The sequence below is a fragment of the Microplitis demolitor genome, chromosome 8 (assembly GCF_026212275.2).
Source record: "Microplitis demolitor isolate Queensland-Clemson2020A chromosome 8, iyMicDemo2.1a, whole genome shotgun sequence".
NCBI lineage: Eukaryota > Metazoa > Arthropoda > Insecta > Hymenoptera > Braconidae > Microplitis > Microplitis demolitor.
Window position 1 is genome coordinate 2,911,944 of NC_068552.1, and position 12,154 is coordinate 2,924,097.

At 29.3% G+C, this 12,154-nt stretch overlaps 1 protein-coding gene across 1 annotated transcript; it reads left to right on the top strand.

Annotated features, from left to right (window-relative positions):
* The first annotated feature begins 500 nt into the window (after positions 1–500).
* Positions 501–7,631, top strand: LOC103574512 (uncharacterized). The gene is made up of 5 exons (XM_008553973.3): positions 501–714; positions 1,474–1,557; positions 1,619–2,418; positions 4,841–5,143; positions 7,031–7,631. Exons 2-5 carry the CDS (start codon positions 1,487–1,489, stop codon positions 7,447–7,449), a joined length of 1,593 nt encoding a protein of 530 aa, XP_008552195.1. The 5' UTR covers positions 501–714; positions 1,474–1,486; the 3' UTR covers positions 7,450–7,631.
* Positions 7,632–12,154: the final 4,523 nt, after the last annotated feature.

The following is a 12,154-nucleotide window of genomic DNA, read 5'->3' on the forward strand; positions in this document are numbered from 1 at the left end:
ATAGCCAAGTTGGCGAGAAACTGACGAGAAACTTGCAGCCGCAACTGGACATCAAGTTGACCGCCAACAGTTGGTTCCTCCAATAGTTAATAGACATTTTCTGAGAAAGTTGGTGGCAAAAGTTGTAAATCAAAATAGTTGACAGTCACTTTCTGAGAAAGTTGTCGATAACTTGTCGTCAAGTTGGTTGGAAACTAATGAATGATCAACTTTTTCACGATCAACTCGTGTTATCAGGGTAGGTTGTCGTCAAATTGCGGCTAACTTGTCTATCAGGGATCTTTTCTATTTTCAATCAATCATTTGAAAACTACTATATCATCAACAAAGTACAATTACGGTAGTCGGTACTTTTTCGACGAATGAACACAAAGGAGGCTTCAAATACCTACACACTTTCATTCCAACTTATTCGTATAGGATGGCATTCACTAAAGTAAATGTATAAGAAAAAACGCATGCGTGCTAAAGTAGCAAACATAAGCTATACTACAGTTGTTTTTACAGCTCGATGCTTGGGTTAGTTTGTGTTGACGCTATTGACGTCATTGGTAAGATTTCCAATTCGTCATGTTCATCAGCTTGGTGTTAATGTGTTAGTGCGTAGCAGTAATACGCAGTAATATTCCTCAAAAATTTTTCTTCAAACAACTATTTTAAATATTGTATACACAAAGTATTAATAAATAAATAGGTCAAGTTAAATAACTACAGGTATGTTGTAAAAATTATTTAGTATTTTGATATTTAAATGCAAATTATATTTTGATCACATTTTCAAACGGATTTTTCTATAATTCTTTTTGTGAAATGTGGTTATGTTTCGAAATAATTATGCATTGGAAATTATAATTTTTACGACGAAATTAGAATATAAAAAATCCGTGTGAAGGTGAATGGGAATGAAATTTTTTGTGGACCCACGCGATTTGTATCAGTAGGGAAATCAACAGGTTTAGGGTTAATTATTATTGATAATAATTATTTTCGATACGTATGCAAAACGGTAGGGATTATGAAATTTTCTAAAAAAAACTCTCTAAACTTTTTTTCTATATTTAGTCCCAGTAAGAGAATAAACCTCGGAAATTGCCCCCACTACCAAACATTTATGAACTGCGCATGCGCACAGAAAAGTAGGAGAACATTTAGCATATAAAACATCTAGGGTGGGAGTAAAAACCGACGACACCCGAGGTGCATTCTCTCGGTGGGATGACAATAGACAGTTTCTTTATACAGTAGACGTGAAAATTGAACACAGAAAATGCAATGAATAGTTCGAAGAATCTAAAAGTTTTGGTTTTTATTAAATAACTCAAGAAATATTGAAAATAATACAATACGTTAAAATTTTAGATTTGTAGAGCATAAAATTTCCCAAAAAAAAAATTACCTAACTTTTTTCATCAGACAGTTTCTGCAGGGGATTAGAAAGTCTAAAAATTAAAAAAAAAAAACTGCTTTTTTCAGAAAAGATATAAAAATGACGGCTGCTAAGTTTAATTCGGCCAAATCCGAAGCAGAATCACCACTACTGAGGAATCGTAAATATGGGTAAGTATTTTAACTAATTTGTAATAGAATAAATAGTAACGATATTTCCATTTATTTACAGGACTCAAATATTCGGTTACATAAACTCCATAAAAATATTTCGAAACAGGCCCTCACTGAATAGTTGGATAATAAGTTTCATACATTTAATGATAATTCTGGTCCTCTTAATTCTTCTCACCCCACCTTTGTTAGTTTTGATCCCGATACTATCAACGATATTCATGTTCACCATTGTCGCGACCAAAGGAACACTTTTGTCAATGACTAACGAGCTAAGTGACTATTACATGCACGCTTGTGTCCTTGAAGAGGACAATCGCGGAAGACGAACTGGCAGAGTAGATATCTTTCTGACAAAAAAGAGCAGAATAATGTGGATATGGTGTTTAATTATTGCATACACCCTTCCCGAATTAATAAATTCATTCGTATGCTCCAGAAGAGCCAAAAACAAGCCTTCGGCCAGACAATTTTTGTCAGTAATTATCCCAGAAACTTTCCATACTATTGGAATTGCGTTAATGATCTTCGAAATCTTGCCACAAATATCTTCGGCACAAGAAACTTTGCCAGAACAAGATTTCAGTCGCTTCCTTTTGTTTATAATTTGGTGCGTGATCGAGTGGGGATTGCACAATCTGATATCAACGATTTTCGAAATTAAAGATGTCAAACTGAAAAGCTTGCTGATCGTGACCGACATTGTGATTTTGGGAATTTTCTTGTGTTTCACGATGTTCAATCCGTTTGATGGAATCAATCTTAATGATAGCGATTGCTGGATTGTCATCTTGGCGATGGCTTTTACTCATGGTGGACTTTGGCAAGATGTCTCAAATTCTACATTCAGTTTTACTAGTAAGTTTTTGTGAACTTTTTGAAATCATGCAAACAGTTCAAAATTTTTTTTAGAATTTTTTACACGGAGAGAAGTGAATAGTATATTCTTCAATGTAACATAGTAATTATTATTATGTAGCATGGTAACGCAAGTTTTTTAGCCGTATTATTTATTTGACATAGTAATTTGTTCGATGTTTCAAGGTATCGCTAGCCATCATAGCATGGTAATCATTTCTATGCTAGCATGGGAATGATTACCATGCTACATTGAAATCATTCCTATGCTACATTGGAATTATTACAATTTTGATGAAGCTGCTTCCAATTGAAGGTAGTAAGGTTAATATTAAAATAAGGCTTTATAATTAAAAAATTAGGTTATTTAATTAATAATGAATAAATTTTTAACAGATTTAAAAAATTTTTAAATAAAATAATAGATATTAAGATTAACATATTTTAACATGGGTTATTTTTATTAGAAAAATATTATAATAATTTAATTATTTATTGAAAATACATTTAACTAATATTTTATTGCAAGTAAAATTATTAATTATGAATTATTAATGTAGAGGAAGTTAACAATTATCTAAATTAAAAATATTAAATCCAGCGCTTTGAAATATACATTTTTCCGTTTGCAGCAGTGATGATACGTGTGGTAGAACAACATTTTGAATCAGAATACAATAGACAATGATACTTTGTCAAATAATTCTTGAATTTTGTATGATTGATATTGTTCATTAAAATAATATTTATTGATATAAATAGTAATTAAGATTAATATATGTACAGTAGGGTGGCGCAAAAAAACCGAGTATTTTTTTTTTCGAGTCTCTTATGAAAATTTGTTGCTTTACGATGTTTTAAGAAGATTCTCCAAAAATCAGCTCGATAAAAAATTTTCAAGAGGTCACTCACGAATTTTGAAAATATCAAAAATGATCGAAATTCGACTTTTTTATTTCGAATTTTTTTCTTTTTCATGGCAGCAATAGTTTATATTTGTAAAATCATGAATACTTTGAAAATTTAAGCCCAAAATTAAAATTTTTAAACCTCGCTCAAGTATTTTGAATGTTTCCGAGTGCTGTCTTTTGAACGTTTTCGAGCGACCCTTAAATATTGATAATAAAGCTTCTCGATTTTTTCACCATCAATTTGCATCACAATGAATGAAAATATAACCCGAGAAATATAAATAATAAGTTATTTACATACTTTTTTATTTTTTTATTCAATTTTAGGTTTTCTCGCTTATTCAAAACTTACCAAATTTTATTGTTTAAGACTGTCCTGTATATTTTTTATTATACAAAAGTTATATTTTACTGAAATGACAATAATTGAGTTTTAAAAAAATACAAAAACTAATTCAAAGTATTAGTCACATATTTTCAGTTAATATTCAAAATTCTTGAGTGTCGTTTAAGTATTCAAATTTTGGGCTTAAATTTTTAGCATAGACATGATTTTATAAATATAAACTATTGCTGCCACGAGAAAGGAAACATTTAGAAATTAAAAATTCGAATTTCAATCATTTTTGATATTTTTTATATTCGTGAGCGACCTATTGAAAATTTTTATCGAGCTGATTTTTGGAGAGGCTTTTTAGAACATCGTAAGCCAACACATTTTCATGCGAGATCGAAAAAAAAAAATAGTCGGTTTTTTTGCGCCACCCTAATGTACATGTTATATTGGATGTATATACTATATAGCAGTGCTTAATATTGAAACTGCTTTCAGGCTATTAAGCATGGGACTCAGTACCATTCTAGCATGGCTTTGATTACTATGCTATATAGTAATATTTACCAGTAGCATGATTACTATGTCGTATGGTAAATATTACCAGAAGAATGGTAATTATTACCATGCTACATAATAATGATTCCTATACTTGAAAAAATAGGATTGGTTACCATGTAGAATGGTCATTATTATTATCCTCTTCTCTCCGTGGCTTGCAAACAATTCTGAAATTTTTTTTTAGTCAGTTTCAAAACTTAAAAAATTTTCTAGAAAGTTTATTTTAAGACTGAATTTTTAGGGACTATTTTAAACGATTTATAAATTTTTTCACTAGTTTTGGGAATCAGAAATTTTTAAAATTCATCGATTGTCAGTCAGTTTTTAAATTATGTAAATCTTTATAGAAAGTTTCTACAAATTTCTGTAATATTTAAGACCTATGAAAAATTTTCTTAATTGTTTTGGATGTTCTTAGAAGTTTCTAGAACATTTAGTACATTAAAAAAATTTTCCTTGAATTTTCTGGGCAGTCTTAGAATTTTTTAATTTCTCAGAAAATTTAAGAAAAAATATGGAGCATTGTAGACAATTTTAAAATTTTCTGAAATTTTTAATAGCCTTAGAATTTTGCGAAAGTCTTCGGAAGTTGATACTTGATTTTTTTATTTTTCAGGTAATCTCTCCCCTATTGTGAAAGCTCGTGAAAAATTGAAACCCGTGAAAGATTCAATTTTCGCATGGGTATCACTTTGGAAAATAATTGTTTTCATTGCAAGTTCATTTACAATACTCGCAAGACAGCGTTATAGCATAACAGAACTTTTCACAATGGCTGGACCTGCATTCAGGGATTATAATATAACTTTAAAGCCTTCTTCTCGTGATATGGATTCAATTACCATTGTCACAGGTTTACGTCTTCCAATTTTGATCGTGTCATTCCAAGTAATTTTATCTGTTATCGTAAATATGAAACGTAAGTACTTCAATCAATTAATTAATTAATTACACTGAAAAATCGGGAATGAGTCCGGATTTTACTTCAATTCATAATATATCATCCACTCCGTTAATTTTTTACAGTCTAATTTATTCATTTTTCAAAATAAATACACTGAGAGACATTTTTATTACATAATAATAAAATTCATTTATATTTAGCAAAACACGTATTATGGTCATGCGCAAATGAAAAGCTTACTAAATACGAATAAAAATTTCATTAAAGTCCCGTTTCAAATTTTATTAGTATTAAAGGAGGTTCGACCGATAGTGTAAAAAGGATTTCCAACTTTAAAATTTGATAGTTAGTATATATGTAAAGAAGTACTTTATCTATGTATTCTTAAAATTTGAATATGATTCACCCTCTAGTTTTTTAGAAAAAAAAATTTTAAAATGACGTTTTTAAAGTTCTTATACACAGGCTCTTATGGCAGACAAGCTCCCGTCATGACTTGTTCGATTATTTTCATTATTAACCTCCCAAGTTTAAGAAATAAAAGACCATATGCCATAAGCTTGAATATTTGTGGACTATGATAATATTTTAACAATATAGTGTTACCGTTGTAATTATTTAAATAATTCAAGTTAAACTTTATTATTTAATTTCGTTCGTCGACAGAGATACAAATTATTGAGGGTTTGGCAACGTCGCGGGAGCAGCTGAGAGAAAAAACAAAGACAGAAATACATTAATAATAGAAACGAGATTAGAAATAAATTTTTCCCGCTTTAATTTGAATATTGATGTGCAAGAAGTTAGAACGCGCTGTTACCAAATCTTTTTATTAAATCACATGAGTCAAAAATAACCAAGTCATTTCATTACTTTCTTTAATGGAATAAGTAATAAATATTAATTTATGAATTAGTTATGTTATTATTAATTAAAATAATGAATTTTTATAAGTATTAGAAGAATTTAGCAAACAAAAAAATTCAAACACTGACTCACTAGTGTTGGTCGAACCTCCTTAATATGTGTTTATTAACATGACTACGTGTTTATTGATATACTAAATGAATTAATATTGTAAATAATTAACAAATGAATATGTGAAATATAAAAATTTGTTGTATTTCATAGATGAATTGAAATTGAAATATTTTTTTACAGATAAATTTATTTATTAGCAGTAAATAATATCGAAATATTAAAAGTTATTTTTAAATTTGAAGTAAAAAGTATTAAATAGGTTAGAATCTTAAATTTTAAACTTCGGGTGATTTATAATACGTGGATATTTTTTTTAAATCACATAAATTATAAAATAACTTTAATTTTTCAATAAATGCTTCAGTTTTTATAAGTTTATAAATTAATTCCAGTATAGTTCATCAAACAACATTTTCAATTTTTTGAAGTTAGGTTAAATTCATGAAAAAATAATAAACACACAAATCATATCGAAGAAAACATTATTTTTATTGAAAATTTTTCATTATTAAACGTCTCGTTCGTATTTTACAAACGTTTTTTTTTTTTTTGTTTTTTTTAAATTAACAGCAGTCAAATTTGACCCTTTCATACAAAATAAAGATGGCCGTCATAGAGCAAAGGTTGCGGTGATTTTAGTAAACACATATTTGTATCCAATAAAATTTTATTAAATACTAATTGAATTTCATTGAATACTAATAAAATTTTATTAAATGCTAATGAAATTTTATTTTTGATAAAACTCTCATTTATTTTTCTGCAATTGAATTTATTATTATAAAATAAAAGTCATACTTATATGTAATTAAAATTTATTAATATGTAGTAATGTTTTAGAAAAATTCTAATACGTGCTTTTATTCCTGGCGAATGAATTTGTCTCAGTGTACATAAAAGAAATTATTATTTTATTTACAGCGAACAGTATAATTTTGCGTTTCTTCCACGGATTCGATTTTCGATCTCGCTGGGGATTAAATATTCCTGTTTTCTTCACCATCGCATACTTACTCTGGTCTGAATTTATCCGCAGTCTCCAATGCAATTTACTTTACAATCAGGACATGTTCGAGCACTTTATGTATTTCTTACAAGACTTCAGAACATCTAAGGAATTCATAAAAATTTTTTCCCTCGATCCTTGTGAAAACAGAGACACTCTTTTGCTAAAAATTTCCATCTGCTGGATTGTATTGCACTTCCTTTTCCGATCAAGAATAAACGCTGTTCTGAAAACCGAAAAAGAACTTGAAAAACCTAAAACTAAAACTCCGCAAGAAGTTACAGTGGTTTCAAAAGACGAAACTGTTGAAGAAGAAAAAAAATTTGAATGCTGATCAAGAAGAATTTTCTTTAATAAATACATAACCTCACTCAGAGATTCAATTACCTCATTAAATATAAGTAGAAGCCGTCAATTTTTTATTTTTTATAAAATATTTTACAATGTCAATTATACAAGTGTATTTAAATATTGTATGAATAAAAAATAAAAATTATATTAATTTTTTCAGAGTATTAAATAAATTCTTGTTATTTTTTCATTCATCACCTTTCATTGCGAAAATTCAAGTAATAAACGAAACAAATAAAGTAAATCGTTCTTTTTAACTTCCCGCCAAGAAAATTGCAAGTTTTCAAAAATTCGGGAAGTTATTGGTTTCAGTCCGATTTTCGAAAATCGAATTTCTAAGAGATCTTGACGTTTTGAAATTCTAGGAAGATATTCTGACTAAATTCAAGATGATGTCCGAGTGTATGTACGTTCGTAGGTAAATATTCTGTAACTTTTGAACGGATGGACCGATTTTGATTTTCGAGGTGTCATACGACGCGGCTCGTTATTTACTATAAACACTGAAAATTTGAGTTTAATCGGGAGGGTACGTTTAGAGATATTTCAAAAATGTTCTTTTCGAATAACTTTTAATTCGCTCGATGAATTGATTCCAAAATCTAATCAGCTCTCAAACTTTGTACGCCGCGTCGAATGCCGCCTCGACAATAAAAATCAGTTCATTCGTTCAAAAGAAACCGTTAACGAAAGAATTGAAAAAAAAAAAAAATTTTTTTTAGTATTTTGGAAATTTCTCAAAAACGACTCGATAAATCAATTTCAAAATGTAATCAGTTGTAGAACTCAATAAAACGCGTCGATTGCCACCTTAAACGTCTTAATCGGTTTATTCGTTCGAGAGATATCGTTGTAGAAAAAATGGTAAAAAACGTTATTTTTCGAAAACAAAGGCATACAAAAGTATTTTCGAGCTCCTTGAGCTCGAAAATGTATTCACAATAATTTTTCGAGTTCAAGGAGCTCGAAATGGGCGGGAAGTTTTGGGGCTGGCCCACAGGGTCAACCGACAGACCGATTTTTTTAATTTATACCAGAAATATCTTTGGAAATAATGAAGCAATTTTGACGTTCAAAAAGGCATTTGATGCACTTTTTTGGCTTCTAAAATTAAAAAAAAATTTTGAAACATCTGATAAATAATATTGTAATGTTGTATTCATTTATATTACAATATTATGAGTTATTCGGGAAAAATAAAGTAAATCATTAGTTTTTTTTATTTTTAATTACCAATGTCTTTTGAAATAATCAACGAATTTTGACGTCCAAGGTAATATTTGACGCAGTTTTTTAACCACTGAAGTTCAAAAATCTGTTATCAATCAGTTTCTTTCTTTCTTAATAAACTTTTTTTTTTACTATCGAGGAATAATGATAAATTTTTGTAAAAACAAAAAAATATTGTAACCGGTATTATAAAAGCCACAACAAATAATTATTCGCTTAAATGGTGCCGTCATGTCGCAGTCTCTATACTTCTGTAAATCAATAGTTTACTAATAAATGAAAGTGGCTTTCAGTAACAATCAACTTTAAACAATGCAAAAAAAATATATACATATATTTGAGAGGAAAAAATTTTATAACTAATGGGCATGTGGTGGATATTTTCGAATTCAGTAGAACCCATCAGTTCTAGGCAAATATTTTTTTCAGGTAATTTTTATGATTAATGATGCTGGGAAAAAATAAATCTTTAAATTATTTATCTGAAAATTGAATATATATTTTTTTTCTATAATAAGTATATGAGTGTGATGGTAATGCATTATACGTTTAATAACATGCGTCATATACTTCTCGAGGACTCATTGGCACGCTCAAAAAATCGAAGAGATCCTCACGTATGGACACGTATCCTCTTCAACTAATGAAGTGGATATTTCCGCAAATGATACTATTGAGTTGTCAGTTATGAGCAGTAAATTGAAGTGGATGGACACGAATATTATATGTACCTAAAGATCGGAACATTTTTCGCGCAGCCACGATTTTAAAATTTATGTAACCCGGCTTGGGGTGGCCTTAGACTTTCGGGCGACATTACAGCATCTATATACGAAATATCTCAGTATTCTAGTCATCAAGTAGATTTTTTACTTTCCCATTTTTTTAACTTCCCGCTAAGAAAATCGACGATTTTCAAAAATTTCGGGAAGTTATTGTTTTCACCCCGATTTTCGAAAATCGAGTTTTCATCAGATGTCGACGTTTTGAGGTTCTAGGAAGCTATTCTGACTATTTTCAGAATGATGTCCGAGTGTGTGTGTGTGTGTGTGTGTGTGTGTGTAAACTCTTTGTAACTTTTGAACTAATGAATCGATTTGGACGGTTGAGGTGGCAATTGAAAGAGCTTGTTGGCCATCAACTTTCCTGAAAATTTCAGATTATTTGATCGAATAGACTCGAAAATATTTGCGAATTACGAAAAAAAAAAAAATTTTTTTTTTAGTTTTTTATTGATTTCTCAAAAATGACGTATACGATCGACTTCAAAATCTAATCAGCTCTAGTATTCAATAAAACGCGTCGATTGCCACCTCAAACATCAAAATCGGATAATTCGTTCGAGAGTTATCGCGGGAGAAAGAAATGGTGAAAAACGGTTTTTTCTAAATATTTTCGAAACGACTGACGCGATCGATTTCAAATTTTAATCAGCTCTAGAATTCAATAAAACGTGCCGATTCCCACGTCAACTATCAAAATCGATTGATTAGCTCAAAAGATATCGGCGTTGAAAAGTTAAAAAAATAACATTTTATGTTATTTTTTCCGGATAAATCATAATATAACGTACTAAAATGTGTCTGATATCATACCAACTCATCTTTTTTATGGTTTCTTTTGATCATATAATGTCATCGAACTTGGTTTTTAGTTCAAATCATATTATCAACAAAAAAATCGATAAAACGTAGTTTTTAATATTTTTATCGGATATTTCATATTTTATTGTTTCTTACATGAGTCAAAACTTATTTAAGTCTTGATTTTGATCCCTGACATAGATTTCTGCCTCAATACACTTATTTTACTGAACAAAATCAGGAACTAAATTTTAAAAACCGCTTCATTGATGATTTTCGATTCTTAAATTTTCAAACTTCAGCATAACAGGTAACTTGTTAGAGCGTGAAAAGATCGTAAAAAAACAATTGCATGTGATAGCATTTTCGAGCTCGAAGAGCTCGAAAATATATCTGCACTAATGTTTTCGAGCTCTTTGAGGTCGAAAACAGCGGGAAGTTTTGGGGCTGGCCCGCAGGGTCAACCGACGCCCAGATTTTTTTTCTTTCGTTACGCGAAAAACGTTCTGATCTTCAGGTACAAGAATGCTATTCGAGCATTCACACCGAAAAAAAACTCTCTTGGCTTGAGAAATTTTCACTTATCCTAAAAAATTTTTTGCATTATGAATTGAAGCCGAAAATTTTATTGGAGCATAAAAAAGCTTTACTGAGCGAAGAGAAAATTTTTCTGGAAAAGAAAAAATTTATTCTGCCAAGAAAATTTTCGTTTTCATTTTCGAATTCAAAGTTTTTCTTGTTCCAAGATATCTTTTTTTTCTGTGCAGTGATTGATTTCGTTACGCGATTTATTCAAAATTAAAGCAATCAATTAATAATAAATTATGCTTATTTGTGAATTTTTAAACGTTTCATAATTTAAGATTTTAATTTCATTAAAATTGTGATAAAAATGTGGAATAAAATTGTTATTTTGTGTTTGCTTGTCAATTTCATTGTGCATGATAATATTGACAAAAGTGATGCAGAACCAATTGATTTGGAAATTTTTCACAATGAAACGGTAATTTATATTTTATACATACATATATAAGGGTGGCGCAAAAAAACCGACTATTTTTTTTTTTCGAGTTTCTTATGAAAATTTGTTGGTTGACGATGTTTTAAAAAGCCTCTCCAAAAATCAGCTCGATAAACCATTTTCAAGAGGTCGCTCGCGAATTTTGAAAATATCAAAAATTATCGAAACTTGAATTTTTATTTCAAATTTTTTCTTTCTCGTGGCAGCAATAGTTTATATTTGTGAAGTCATGACTACGCTGAAAATATAAGCCCAAAATTTAAATATTTAAACCTCGCTCAAGAATTTTGAATGTTTCACGAGTGCGGTCTTTTGAATGTTTTTGAGCGACCCTTGAATATTGATAATAAAGCTTCTCGATTTTTTCACCATCAATTTGTATCACAATGAATGAAAATATAACCCGAGAAATAGGAATAATGAGTTATTTACATACTTTTTTATTTTTTAATTCAATTTTTAGGTTTTCTCGCTTATTCAAAACTTACCAAATTTTATTGTTGGAGACTGCCCTTTATATTTTTGGTTATGCAAAAAGTTATATTTTATTGAAATGACAACAATTAAGTCATAAAAAAATACAACTAGTTCAAACTATTAGTTATGAATAATCAGTTAATATTCAAAATTCTTGATCGCCGTTTAAATATTTAAATTGTGGGCTGAAATTTTTAGCATAGTCATCAATTTACAAGTATGAACTATTGCTACCACAAGAAAGAAAGAATTTAGAAATTAAAAATTCGAATTTCAATCATTGTTGATATTTTCAAAATTCGTGAGCGACCTCTTAAAAATTTTTTATCGTCGATTTTTGGAGAGGCTTCTTAAAACATCGTAAACCAACAAATTTT

Excerpts from the sequence above, each read along its gene's own strand:
- LOC103574512 (XM_008553973.3), top strand. The coding sequence starts at position 1,487 with ATGACGGCTGCTAAGTTTAATTCGGCCAAATCCGAAGCAGAATCACCA. Across the intron at positions 2,419-4,840 it reads TTCTACATTCAGTTTTACTA|GTAATCTCTCCCCTATTGTG; the intron begins GTAAGTTTTTGT and ends TTTATTTTTCAG. Across the intron at positions 5,144-7,030 it reads TGTTATCGTAAATATGAAAC|CGAACAGTATAATTTTGCGT; the intron begins GTAAGTACTTCA and ends TTTTATTTACAG.